Source organism: Sorex fumeus, unplaced genomic scaffold, assembly GCF_029834395.1.
Source record: "Sorex fumeus unplaced genomic scaffold, SorFum_2.1 ptg000044l, whole genome shotgun sequence".
Classification (NCBI taxonomy): domain Eukaryota; kingdom Metazoa; phylum Chordata; class Mammalia; order Eulipotyphla; family Soricidae; genus Sorex; species Sorex fumeus.
In genome coordinates this window covers 39362044-39376663 of record NW_026606101.1, presented here as the reverse complement: position 1 = coordinate 39376663, position 14620 = coordinate 39362044, and the positions used below count along the sequence as shown (strand labels likewise).

Here is a 14620-nt window from a genome sequence, read left to right as displayed (position 1 = left end):
AACATGGCTCTGAGGGTTGGAATGATGCTGTGCATTAGGGGTCCCAAGCCCCACTGCTGGCACCACTGCCAAGTGTGCCCCATTTCCTCCAAAAAGAAGTAAGTGCTTGACCTATGATATAGTGATAACGGCCTTAATTTAGAAATTCAGGGGGGCGCGGGCTGGGGGGGAGAGTGGCGGGGGGGGACAGAACCAGAGTTTCTCCTTTTAAAAAAAAAACATCTTTTTAAAGTTCAGTTTGGAAGCTATTTTGAGTGGTGCTTAGGGATCAGATCAACTCCTGGCAATACTGGGAGAACCTATGTGGCGCTGGGGACTGAAACTGGGTCGGCTACATACACAAGGCAAGCGCCTACCTGCAGTACTATTGCTCTCACCCTGAAAGGCAGGATTTTAACCAAAATATTTCAAGATAAGGTAAATATTTAGGTCTTGCAATATGAATAGGAACTAGGAAGAACTGCATAGAAACTAGGAAGATCTGCACAAGAAAGGATGCTTACGTATATGCTGGAAAGATTATTTTAAGTAAGCACTTGAAAAAATGCTTAGTGTATAAATGAAGATTTGCCAGTCAGTCATGGTCCTCCCATTATTCATCGATTTGCTCGAGCGGGCCCAGTAACATCTCCTTCGTGAGACTTGTTGTTACTATGTTTGGCATATTGAATACATCATGGGTAGCTTGCCAGGCTCTGCCATGCGGGCATTATACTCTCGGTAGCTTGCCGGGCTTTCCGAGAGGGGCGGAGGAATTGAACTTGGGTCGGCCATATTGGCTGTGTGCAAGGCAAATGCCCTACCCACTGTGCTATCACTCCAGCCCAATGAATATTTAAGAGAAATATTCTAAATTACGATCTCCATTCAAATCATTTTAAAACCATTCACAAAACATTGAGTCAACAATGCATTTTATTATACATCTTAGATTATACATTTCATATATGCTTTTAAAGCTCTAACAGATCAATACAAAATAAAGTCTATATATGCAGCAGTGGTTCTCAGGCCCAGAACTGAGATTGAAACAATTTTTCCCCCTAGCATAGAGTAAATATCATAAACCATGATAGTGGAATGTTTCCCTTCTGACCTAGCTGCCTTTCTGAATAAATTTTATTTCAGTGAACAGCTATAGTAGGTATAATATTGTTAATTAGAAATGAGACATAGAAAGTTTATAACCTATGTTTTCCTGAAGTCTTTAAGAACTAATTGATTACTTTTTCCTAACAGAGCTCGACGATCATCCAATGAAAATAACACTGTTCATAAAATATTTGGAACTTCAGCCTAAGAACCACTGCCCATGGTTATTCAATATCTTCAGGCCTCACAGGATGAGGTAATGGTATGATGGATTTCTTCTCAGTGTCCCTGGAAAGGGCTTTCCTCATATCTGTTAGGAAGCAAAGTTGAATGTAAATACCCAAATATCAAAGCACGCAAATCAAATTTAAAGTCTATTAAGTAAAATTCCCATTCACAAATACATCAGATGCTAAAGAAATCTCAGTTGAGATTTCATCTCCTCATAGAAATGATCTTTTAACAGAATCTTAGTGAAATAACAAGATATCTGTAATGGGATAAAACAGTGATTAATTGAAATTCACCGCTGGTTAGTTAAGTGGGTTTGGAAAAGGCAGGTTAAAAGAAATTAACCTCAAAATCTAATTCCAAGCAATATAATTTTGTTGAACTTATCCAAAAGCAGAATTTTTCAGTCTGTAGGAAGAATCTGAATGTTTCCATGTCCTCTTAGAGATGCTCTCCCAGGAGCTTACCATAAGCATCTTCATCAGGCTCGCCATTGCTGGCTGAATAGTACTCGATGACAGTCCTGTACACGCTGTAGCCCAGCTGCTTGTACATGTTCACTGCAACTTGGTTAGAAACTCGTACAAAGAGATCCACAAAAAATCCACCCTTTCTTTTAAGGGAAAGAAAAAAACAAATTCGGAAAATGTCAGGCAAATGTTAGAATACCTAAAAAATTTCAGTGAGAGGGACTTAGAGCTTATCAACTTTAATTGCTGAGGATAATTATCTTGCAGTATAAAACAGATGACTTTCTGCTTTGCATACTAACATTTCAAAAACACAGATCTTCATAAAAGATAAAAGCATTTTAAAAATTCTGTTACTAGGCTTACATCATAGTAATTGGCAAGTTCATTTTGCCAGTCATGCAATAATTTCAGTCATTTATATACAGACTGGAGCAAAACGCCAGTGTGGCCATGACCCAGCTGTAGCAAGAGAGGACAATGGTCTCATTCCTGAAGTCTCCACCACCTGATTCAGTTGATCCTGCTGATGAATGCACTGTGTTGAATTACACTGTGTATATATGGGTGGATTTGTATTATGTGAGTTAGCATCAGTGTGACTGTAACTTGTTCATCCTCACTTTGTTTAATATTCCAGTGTATAGATAAACACTGCAGGCTCCATGTAAACCCTGTGAACAAACATTTCCAATTTTTATTACAAACTGTTCTGTTTATGAATATTCTTGTGGTTCTCGTGGCACAATATAGATCAGATTTATAGAGATGGGGTATGCACATCTTCAGTTTATTAGGTAGTATCTATCTCCCAGCCTGCTTACAATGCCATACCTTATTACACCACGTGATCAAGACTGCCCGCAGCACTTAAGTCATCAAATATTTTTATTTTTGAAAAACTTATAGTGTACTGGTATCTCAGAGCAAATTTAATGGGCATTTCTGATTTGAGTTTATTGGCTATTTAAATCTCTCACTCTATAGTACTTATTGTTCTTTTTATGAACTCTATTTCTTTCCTCCCAACTGTAATTCTCTAAATAGATGTTAAAGATACCTCTTAGAGATAAATTTTAGAGATATCTTGAACAGTTTTTCTTTTTTCTAAGTTCTTGATTACTTTGATACCATTTAGCATCTTTTTCTAAATTTTACTGTTACAGAAATACAAAATTTTATACCAATTTCAACTGTGAATAACTATTCTAAACATTTTTGGGTCTTGAAAGTTATATAGTTTTATACCAGTCAAGTATGCTTAGTCTCTAAATATTTGTCTTTTATTGTACTATGTCTGCTTTTCCTTGAAATTATCAAAGTCTGGGGGCTAGAGAGATAGATAGTGCAAGGGGTAATGCTTGCCTTGCATACCAACACTGATTTTATTCCCCCTCCCAAAAAAAAAAAAAGGTTGAGAAAGGTTCCCTCTTTTTTCTTTTTGAATATAAAAGTGAATTTACAGTCATTATTTCTTTAAGATTTGGTAAAATTTACCAGAGAAGTGATAGTTTTCATTGTGGAAAGATTTGGTGTTTGTTTTTTAATTTGGTCCACACCCGGCAGTGCTCACAGGGCTAATATGGGGTATCACGGAGCAAACTCATATTGGCCACACAGTAACAACACTTTTTAAAGTATGTCATTAATAAACTATAAATGATAATCATACAAAAATAATTCTCTTTCTTATTCAGTTTAGAGTATTTTAGAATCCTTAGGGACTTAGGGACTAAGAGTTGACTTCTTTTTGATTAACTCTATTTCTTCTCTCAATGAGTTCAAGTTCCTCTTGCCTACAACTTGACTCAGAGCCTCAGAGCCTTTTTTCAGGTCAAGATTACTAATAAAAATTTAAAATAAATAAATACCATTTAATCATTAAATACCATTTCTAAAAAAAAAAAGATTACTTCTTTAAAACTTAGCTTTATCAAGGGAACAACATGACAGTACAGTGCGTAGAGCCCTTGCCTTGTACACTGCTGACCTAGGTTCAATCCCAGCAACCCAAGCACCACCAGGAGGGATCCCTCAGTGTAGAGATAGGATAACCCCTAAGTACTGCCAGTTATGACCCAAAAACAATAACAACAAAACAAAAACCCCAAAACATAGCTTTATCAAATCTACTGATTATGTGCAGAACATTAAGAGCCCTTCCAGTAGGTATTTCCTGTCCTAGATACACTTCTAGGCACTTATGATTCAATACAAAATAAAACAAGCAAACAAGATCAACAAAAAAACAGCAGCACAGGAATGCATGTGGTTGTATCCAGTTTGTTTCCAGCAGTTTGAAGAGCCATGCAGTCTCCCAACATGTACCAGTCACTTAACAAGTAAGATTATTTTTCTTTTAGTTTTTCCAAAAAGACAGACCATATTAACTGCTTATAAACAAACTATTTTCTTTTGTTCTAGGACATTACAAAAACGAACTAGAGATGCTCTGAATCTAGACATTACTGATAGAGAATTTGCAAACTTATGTCCCAATGGTGAGGATACTAAAAAAAAACCTTGAGGCCTAGTCTTCAATTCCACCAATACACAGCTTTATAAATCTCTGGCAAACCGCTCACTTTGCCTGTATTTACCTCAGTGGCAAAACAAGAACAGCAGACTCATTCTGAATATTGAAAAGAACTGTTATGAGGACTGTTACACAATGAAAATGAAATTCCTATAAACTGTAAAGTATAATAGTTAACCTGAAGGAAAAAAGTTTATAAATGCTTATCAAGAGAAAAGAACAAATGGTATTTGAAGAAATAGGTACTTGAAATTAAAGGATCTCACCTTTCTGAAATCTCCTCCAATAACTCCATAAGTTTTGCAGCCAGACCCAGGCGTCGGAACTCGGGGGCAACAGACAGAGCCGTGACGTGGCCATGCCATTCCTCCCTGGCGACTGACCCTTCCGCCTTACCCATAACTGCAACAAGATTTAATTCCAGGATTAAGTGCACAACTTCACCAGAAATGTTTCATAAGTTTGGGACATTTGATCATAAAGGAACATATGACAATGACAAAGTTTTCATTTCAGGTCCTTCTTAAGTTATCTAGCTAATGGTTAATAGTGCTCTTATTTGAATGTCACTTTTAAGTACAATGTTAGATCTAACTGAATCAGAATTAGAAAAAAGTTAAAAGAATGTTAAGCTGAAACCACTAAATTTGAACACAGACCCATAATATACATTTTTTTAGTCTACATATATATGTGTAGGCATGCACGTATACAGAACTGAAACAATCTACAGCTCAGATTTTTATTAGTAATGTACTAACCCAAATAAATTACAATCCTTGCACTATGTGCCAAATAAACCATGTTAAGATTTAACATAAATACAGTATTGTAGCACTGTCCTCCCGTTGTTCATTGATTTGCTCAAAGAAGCCCCAGTAACGTCTCCACTGTGAGACTTGTTACTGTTTCTGACATACTGAATAAGCCACTGGGAGCTTGACAGTCTCTGCTGTGTGGGCGTGATACTCTCAGTAGCTTGCCGGGCCCTCCGAGAGGGATGGAGGAATCGAACCCAGGTTGGCTGCATGCAAGGCAAACGCCCTGCCAGCTATGCTATTGCTCCAGAATGGGTAGGGCGCTTGCCTTGCACGCAGCTGACCCGTGTTCAAATCCCAGCATCCCACATGGTCCCCTGAGCACCGCCAGGAGTAACCCCTGTGCATTGCTGGATATGACCCAAAAAGCCAAAAATATATATCTATAATGAAAAATTCAAGATGATGGAAACCGTATCTGTCTGTGTCCCTGGTCCTAACACACTCCTTAAGACAGGGGAGATCAATGAGCTGTCAAAACGATTGGAGAAGAATAAAATGATAGGCATTGCAATTAGCTTTCCAATTCTATCTAAAAATCAGTTGAAATCAATCATAAAATCTTCATTAACTACCTATCAAAAAAAGTGTCAGTAGTATTATACTTACTGTAACCCATTAACTCTCCACCAGGAGCCTCTGCAACAATGAAGTACTCTGGCCAGTGGGCAAGATACTGTAAGTAAAAAGGAATCCCATACTATGTCGAGCTTGTTAAGGAGTGTGAGAAATAACGGAGACTAACAAGTTCTTCATAAAGTTATGGGTACTCTGAAGAAAGATATGCTTTAGTTCCCAGGCCTAAATAAGTATGATGTCTTAGGAGAGCACTAATTCCTAACACAGCTGCACAAACATATATACCTCAGATGTGAATGGAGACAATACGAAACGTGCAAAAATCAGGCCTCTAAAGCTGCCTCTTCCTACAGATCACACTGTCTAAATCACTGCATAGCACTTGCTACCTGATAGATATTCTTGTTGAATTAGCATGTCCTCTTAGTCACATCTGTCAATGTTTATTCTATCCCTGGTACTTGGCACAATAGTAGAACTCAATACTTTTATTTTTCTGTAATCACACTGGAAAATTAATGACGTGTCCTTACTTTAGCACCAGCACTGAATCTCAGAAAATAACTTTGAAAATTATATACTTATAGAGGTAATATAACAATTATCATGTTTTTCCCCCTCCACTGATTCAAATTCTCCATTTTTAGCAATGTGGAGAAACGCTGACTTGAGTGAATACCTAGATAATCTACTCATTACTTCAACTCATCCTCCCTCAATGTCTTTATTAACATGTACATTTCTATGTTACTTTTTGATGTAAGCTTGCTGATCAGGAGATACCATCAATCATACATTACTGGGGGGGTGGAAAAAATCCTAGGAAACCTAGACAATAGTGAATTCTTCTTTTGAAAGATGGCCATTATTCTGAGTACTCTACAAGCATAACTATAGCATGGTAGGCCAACCAGCCTTCTACCATTCAGCCACTGACACACATCTTAGCACACCCTTTCAGTTAAAAGAAGCCTCTAGAACCAGTCAGACCTGGAATAGAGACTAGTTACCTGTATGTATCTAGTTACTTTTTACTGCTGTATAATACTTCTGATGGGAGACATGTGGTTTCTTTCGCATTTCTCAAGTAACTTTTCAAATCCCTCATGAATATACCATAATTTATAGTGACTACAATATAACTTACCATTTCCTTATTGTGTGGCTGTCATCCACATTTTTATTATAAATCTAATATTTTTAAAGACATAACTAGAGTTAACCAACATTTTCGTCAAGGACTGGAAAACAAATCTTCTAAGCTGTATAGCCTTTACGGTCACTCTTACACTACTCAAGCTAAAAACATGAACAAAGTCCTATATATTATGTAAATTAGCACAATGCTCCTCCATAAAATGTTATTTATAAAACCAGACAGCAAGCCACACATTTATGTTTGCCAACCTCCAACTTTAACTGCCTCTATTTCCAGGAAATGGATTTACATTGCCAAAGTGTTTTAGAAAGATTGCCAACAGTTTATATTAGTAATTTCTGTGACTGTTCCTCTTACCTCATTCTTATCACGATGGTGGGGGCGTCCTTTGTTGTATTTTAGGCACCATGATTTAAACAGGTTCATGCATACGATGTTCCAACACTACACCCCTCACAAGAGTTATCTCCTTCTCAACTGTTCCCCCACCACCACCACAGTAAGCTCAGTTCAGTACTGGATTTTACCATTGCTTTTAATCCCAGTTAATTATAGGTCACACATAGCATCTTGATTTCATTTTACTGCATATGACTTCTGACAAACTAAACTCCGTTATAACTAGGTAAGTTTTCCATGAATCTGGTCAATAAAATTCCATAGGAGTGATATAGTACTTCCCTTGAAAGAGAAAGAACTTTCATCTTCCCGGGGCTGGAGCAATAACACAGCGAATAGGGCATTTGCCTTGCCGTGCTGACCTGGGTGTTCGATTCCCAGCATCCCATATGGTTCCCTGAGCACTGCCAGAAATAACCCCTGTGCATCGCCAGGTGTGACCCAAAAAGAAAAAAAAAAAACAACCTTCATCTTACTGTCCACTGACCTGGGTGTGAGGTCACTGACCAACCACCTGCTCTCAATACGTTATTAAGGGCAGGTGGTTGGTCAGCACAACCCACTGTATTGAAGAACCTCCTTTGTTGAATACAGCCAGACTTATTAGTTAGGAGTAAGGTAGATTCAGGAGCTTGACTTACAATTTAGATGAGGCCATTCTATTAGAAGTTCCTTTGGCAAATTTATGACAATTTTTGTTTCCAGGTTGGTGTTTCATGACATGCAAGGCAGTGTTTTTCAACTCCTATTTTCCCCTTTGTTTCTATATATTAGTTTTCATTTAATTTTTTTTTGTTGTTTTTTTAAAGGATACAGTTTCTGTAAGTGGATCCAAGTTACTGGAAAGAAACAAGAGAAATATCAATAATCTGTGTTTACAGAACTAATTTAACTAAGCCTATTAAAACTAAAAATGCAACAAGGAAAACAAAAGGTGCTAAACCCACAACCTTAAAACCAACTCTAGGACTAAGGAGATGGTTTATATTACCTAGTGACCCAGTAGGCAGTTACAATGACCATAAAGATAGCCATACACTTTCATTTTACTGTTTCTTTACCACATAACTTGATAGTTAATGAATATATATCATAGTCCTGGCACACACTTCATACAAGCTATAAGTCAAACTGCCCTGTGATCTCCACACCTCTGCGACAAATCCTTTCTCCTCTCCACTACCCACTGAACATGGGTTCCATCACCACTTGGTTGCTGCTCCCCATTTCTACATACCCACCTTTCCTTCCCCACTTCTCCAGTCCTCTATTTCGAGGCTGGAAAAAGCCTCCCAGGCCTGATAGGTGCTACTGCATGCCAACCTTGCCAGCATCTCTTTCAGACAGAGCATGTCTTTCCTATTCATCTGCAAAAACCACAAAGTTCTTAGTTTCTTCTTCAATGAACAGAACCACTATTTTCCATCTTCAACTCATGCTGTCTTCACTTTTTCTCTTGGGTATCCATACAAAGTCTTATTTGAAACCCTAAGCAACGCCCAAGTGATGTCTATCACGTTTTAGAACAGTTCCCAAACTTATGGGACTCCAGAGAACTTACGTTTAACTGGGTAATAGCTACTGACATTAAGATGAAATATTTTTACATGATAAGAAGAGCCTTTTAAATGGAAATATAATGAATATATGCCATTAGTTTCAGGTACACAAGATAATAATTCTATATTTGTAAATACTGAAGCATGATCACCACAGTAAATCTGTCACCATATGGGGGTATGGTGCTGCCAGCAGGTCAATATGTACTCGTGAGGCAAGTGCATCAGCAGCCTGATGGTGCCTTCAGACTTTTAGATACCCCAAAATTGTTGCTGTGCCTTTGGTCCGATCCCAACAACTTGGGGCCAAGTTTACCAAAAAAGTCATTGTCACTGTCCTCCCGCTGTTCATCAATTTGCTCAAGCAGGCCCAGTAACGTCTCCATTTTGAGACTTCTTGTTACTGTGCTTGGCATATTGAATATGTCACAGGTAGCTTGCCAGGCTCTGCCATGTGGGCGAGATACTCTTGGTAGTAAACAGCCAAAAGTTAAGTATATGGGAGACACACCCACAAGCCATCTTGGGCTCAGCTATGTAATTGGAGGCATGGCCTCTCTAGTTCCTAATCAAACTGCTTAATGGCCATGATCCCAGAGACTCAGAAACAAATCTCGAAACCCAGCAGCTTTTGGCAGAAATGCATCCGGTCCCCACAGTAGGTTACCGGCGCTGGGCCAACCCAGGTGGGAATAGGTTTCATGCCTTGGCTGTTCCCCCTGGCAGCTTGGTGGCCACCATGCTCCAGAGGCCACTGGACAGTCAGGTTTGGGCCCACAGTGATGAGACACGTGGGGGCTCTTGGGATGGGGGTGGAGCCGGCCCCTTCCTCCCCGCCCCAATGAGACCCCATATCGCCACCCATAAACAGCTTCTCTGACTCCTGATCAAGCTGCTTAACGGCCATGATCCCAGAGACTCAGGAACAAATCTTGAAACCCAGCGGCTTTTGGCAGAGATGCGTCCGGTTTCCACAGTAGGTTACCGGCACCTGGCCACCCCAGAGGGGAAAGGGTGCTGTCCCTCTGCCTGCTCCCTCTGGGCGGCTTGGTGGCTATCATCCTCCAGAGACCATTGGACAGTCAGGTTTGGGCCCACAGTGATGAGACACAAGGGGCCTCATGGGATGTGGGTGGAGCCGGCTCTTTCCTCCCCGCCCCAAGGAGATCCTGAGTCCCCGCTCACGAATGGCCTCCCTGGCTCCTGATCAAGCTGCTTAATGGCCATGGTCCCAGAGACTCAGGAACAAATCTCAGAACCCAGGAGGTTTTGGTAGAAATCCCTCCAGATTTGTTAAAATTTCAGAATTCCAAAAGCATGCAGCCACTACTACGGCCCCATGACATTATGTTATTCATAACCAGCAATAGACAACAAATTGTGTACAGTTGCCTTTTCAGCAGATCTGAGTGTTGGGGTAAAATCCCAAATAATGGTGGGTCTAGGGTCAAAATATTTAATGAAATCAAAGTGGAGAGAGAGAATGTGGAAATCATCTGCCCCACAGGTAGGGGTAGGGTGCAGGATGGAGGGTATACTGGGGTTTTTGGTGGTGGAAAATGGGCATTGGTGAAGGGACAGGTGTTTCATCATTGTACCCAAAAGCTTTGTAACTGCTCTCATGGAGATTCAATAAATAAATTTATAAAAAAGTAAGGTGGAGTTCATGCCCAATTCAATCAGCCTAATCAATGGTTTAATAAATAGCAATACTCCTACATTAAAAAAAAATCTGTCACCGTATACCTTTAAGTCTCCCTTTATGATGAAACTTTTTAAGACATATGCACTCAGTAACTTTCAAATATGCAGCACAGTATGATAAAGGCTATAATGTATATTTCATATAAATAAAGGCTATAATTTAAATTTCAGAACTTACTTTTGAACCTTTTGAGCACCTTCAGCTATCTTTGCATGAATACCTTATTTCCCTGCATAATGATCACCACTACAAAATCATCTCACCCTTAAGTACACTTGCAGAAATTTTTTTGTCATGAAATCTACATCATGCAAAGAAATGCAGTGACTTTTTTTCCCCTTTTATTTTTTTTTAAGTTTTGGGGCCACACCCAGTGAAACTCAAAACTTACTCCTGGTTTTGTGCTCAGGGGCGCTCTGAGAGGGGCGGAGGAATCGAACCCGGGTCAGCCGGCCCGGCCGCAGGCAAGGCAAATGCCCTACTGCTGCGCTATCGCTCCAGCCCAAATGTAAAAGTTTGTTAAATTGCAACATTTCTTCCTTCACTGCTTCATTCCCCCTTCATCACCCTTATCCAATGGTTGACCCTCAGGGTTCTCTACCAAAGTGCCCAAATCAGAGTAAGAAACAAGAGAACACGGGAGAGGAGGGAGCCCCTGACTGGCACACTCTGAAGAGGCCCTATCAAGCTCGATGAGTTTTGAAATCTCATTTATTTGTTGGAAATGTCCACAAGTGCATTCCTCCTCCTTGTCTCACTTTCATATAAAATCACGCCCGTTCCTAGGCCTTCCCGTGCCTCCCTCGCAGGCACAGTCCTGTCCCAGGTCCACACCTGTCACCCCTGCACCTGCCAGGATCCTCTCTGGCTAACGAGACCCTCGGCGGCTGCTACCTCCTCGGGAAGCTTCGCGGGCCAGAGCCTCGGTCAGTCTCCAGCACCGAGAACTCGCATTTCAGAGACGTCCCGGGGCAGAAGCCGAAGTCTCGGTCCTGCTCGGAGGGAGTCTCGGATTCGAGTCCTACCCGGGGGGTCCCAACTCCCGGGCCTCGGAGCTTGGCTTTTTTCTCAGGGTTCAAACCAGGCTCAGCAGTCTTTCAGGACAAACGACACGATTGGGGACTCGGGACAGAAACATCGAAATAGGGTGGTGGGAAGGTGTAGCGGTGGCGGGATCGGTGTTTAATATTAAATGTAATCAAAGATCGCGGACTCCTTTATAAAATTAAAAAAGTAAAATGAGGCTGACGCTGCCAGCTCACAGGCTCGAGAGGCTGTTAGGGACGCGGTTCCCCCATGCCGGGATGACAGCCGCCCATGGCCCTCGGGGCGTGATGCCCCCGAGGCACACCCGCGACGGTGGCCGAGCCCCTCGAGCCCTGCTGACCCCCAGGCCTCCCTCTTTGCCGCCGACACGACCCCGCAGACCCTCCTCGCCGACCCCCGCCCCCCGCCGTCCCTCCCCCCACCCAGGGCGCAGGTGCCCAGCCCGCTCCGCTATCTCTGGGAGGCGGGAGGCCCGAAGCTGCAGGCCCCAGCCCGGTCACTGACGGCTGCGCCCGGGCGCGCGCGCGACCCCTCCGCGGCCACACACACACACACACACACACACACACACACACACGCACACGGCCGCGCGCGCCCCACTCACATGTTGTTGAAGCGGAACAGGTCGTCGCACGTAAAGGCCCGGAGAGTGGTCATCTTGCCGTCGCCTCCCGAGCCGGCGGGCTACGACCGGTCGCTCGCCCCGCCGGAAGTGGCCTGGCCAGGAACTTCTTCCGGGCCACGAGTTGCTAGGCAACGCAGCGGCCACGCACTCCCTCTCGTGGGCAGAGTGCGGAATTGCCACTCCGCTCTCAGCGGGTCCAGGGCTTCCATTCCCCAGCCGCAAACCCTGAAGCCCTCCCCAAGTGACTGTAGGGAAAACACTACTGGTCAGTCATTTGGGGCGGAAGGGAGATAGTACAGAGGTAGGGCGCTGGTCTTGCAGACCTGGGTTTGATTCCTGGCATCCCGGATGGTTCCCCTAAGGACCTCCAGGAGTAATTTCTGAGCACAGAGCGAGGATTAAGTTCTGAACACTGCCAGGTGTTCCCAGCCCCCACCCCCACCCCCCCGAATTTTCTTTTTTTGGTACATGTTGAACATTTTATCCTTTTTTTAAAAAGAATTTTTATTAGTGAAACACCACGAGGTAGACTTACGAGTTTATGTACTTTGGTTTCAGTTTTACAATGATCGCGTACCCTTCCCTCCACCAGTGCCCATTCTCCACCACCAATGATCCCAGTTTCTCTCCCATCCCCCATCCCCATCCCACCCCACCCTTGTGGCAGGGCATTCACTTTTGTTCTCTCCTTTTGGGTGGTGTGGTTTGCAAAAGAGGCATTGAGTGGCAATCATGTTCAGCCTACAGTCTACTTTCAGCATACATCTTCCATCCTGGGAGGATCCTCCTAACACCTTTTGTTTGGTGCTCCCTTCTCTATCTGAGCTGCCTTTTCCCCTAGCATGTGCAGCTGGCCTTCAAGCCAAGGAGTGAACCTCCTGGTACTTATCTCGATATTCTTGGATGTTAGTCTCCTATTTTGTTACTTTATGTTCCGCAATATGGTCGATGGTGCTGAATCCTTTGCGGAACCCGGCTTGCTCTCATGGTTGTCCTTCATCTAGTGTTCTGCCAATCCTATTTAGGATGACTCAAGTGAGCAACTTGTAGATGACAGACAATAGACAGATCGGGCAATAGTTGCCAATGTCATGGATGTCTCCCTTCTTGAACAGTAGTACAGTCCTGCTGGTTTTCCACTGGGACGGAACCTTGCATTCAGACAGGTAGCGTGTGAAGAGCTGAGCCAGTGTATTGATGAGTACTGACCGGAGGTTCTTCAGGTGTTCAGGTCTGACCTTGTCTGGGCTGGGTGCTATTCATTTCTTTACTGACAAAATGGCGTGTTGGATTTCGGAAGGGAGAACATAGAGAACGATATATCCATCCTGTGGAATTTGGTATGTCAGCAAGTGAACATGTCTATCGAAGAGATTTGAGTAGAAGTCATGGATAATCTTCTCCATTGCCCTTCTGGAAGATGTGATAGATCCATCAGGATATCGGAGGGCAATCATCTTGGTCTTTAGTTGGCGAAGGATAGGCGGACGTTGTGAATGCTTTTCTCGGCTTCTGCCGCATCTACCAGCACTTCTGCTCTTCTCTCTTTGAGGTCATCCTTGATCGCATCTCTGCACTGCTTTGCGAGCTCAGATGTTCCCTTGCTGTTGCCTGAGGCATGCGCCAAACCACGCTGGCGAATAAGCTCCAATGTTGTCAACAATGGCATCTTCCAATGTTGCTGCAATAGTGCCAAAGAGCTCCCAGTTGGTGGTCGTTCTGGGAGTTCTCTTTTTAAACTTTGCAGCCCTTTCTCCCCACTCTGTGAAGTAGAATTTTGCATGAAGGAGATGGTGGTCCGATCCCGTTTGGAATTTTGGGACAACAGCGACATTGGTCAGGCAAAACCGTCGATTGAATATGATGTGGTCTATTTCGTTGTGGAATCATCCACCGGGAGACTCCCATGTCCAACGTTTAGATTCTGCCTTCTGGAACTGTGAGTTACCATGGATGGTCTTGGTCGACATGATGAACTCAGACAGTCTCTCACCCTGTTCGTTTCATTCTAGGCCATGGGTCCCGATGTGAAGTTCTTCAGCTGATCTTCTCGGTCCTATCTTGGCATTAAAATCACCCACAATGATCTTGTAGAAGGTGTGGTCTTCTTTATAGAACTTCTCCAGCTCCATGTAGAACTTCTCAATTTCTCCTTCATCATAATTAGATGTTGGTGCATAGACAACGAAGATAGAAACTGCTGGCAGTGAGCCACATCTATTCAAATGTAAACGTCTGATTTGGGTTGTTAGGCATTCAAATGAATCAATGCTCGTGGCCAAGTTTGTGTTGACAAGGACACTGACACCTCTGACACCTCTTTTATCACATGTTCCGAGGATCAATTCTTCTCCAGTGTCGAAAACTGCATCATGAGATTGGTGCCTTCTTGTCTCGGTC

General features: G+C 42.6%; 1 protein-coding gene across 1 annotated transcript; it reads right to left on the bottom strand.

Annotated features, from left to right (window-relative positions):
* Positions 1-897: 897 nt before the first annotated feature.
* NAA20 (N-alpha-acetyltransferase 20, NatB catalytic subunit) lies at positions 898-12318 on the bottom strand. Its single transcript, XM_056121413.1, has 6 exons — positions 12200-12318; positions 8099-8123; positions 5757-5847; positions 4596-4731; positions 1791-1936; positions 898-1402 (listed from the first exon to the last, which is right to left on the bottom strand). Exons 1-6 carry the CDS (start codon positions 12250-12252, stop codon positions 1317-1319), a joined length of 537 nt encoding a protein of 178 aa, XP_055977388.1. The 5' UTR covers positions 12253-12318; the 3' UTR covers positions 898-1316.
* Between the last annotated feature and the right edge of the window lie 2302 nt (positions 12319-14620).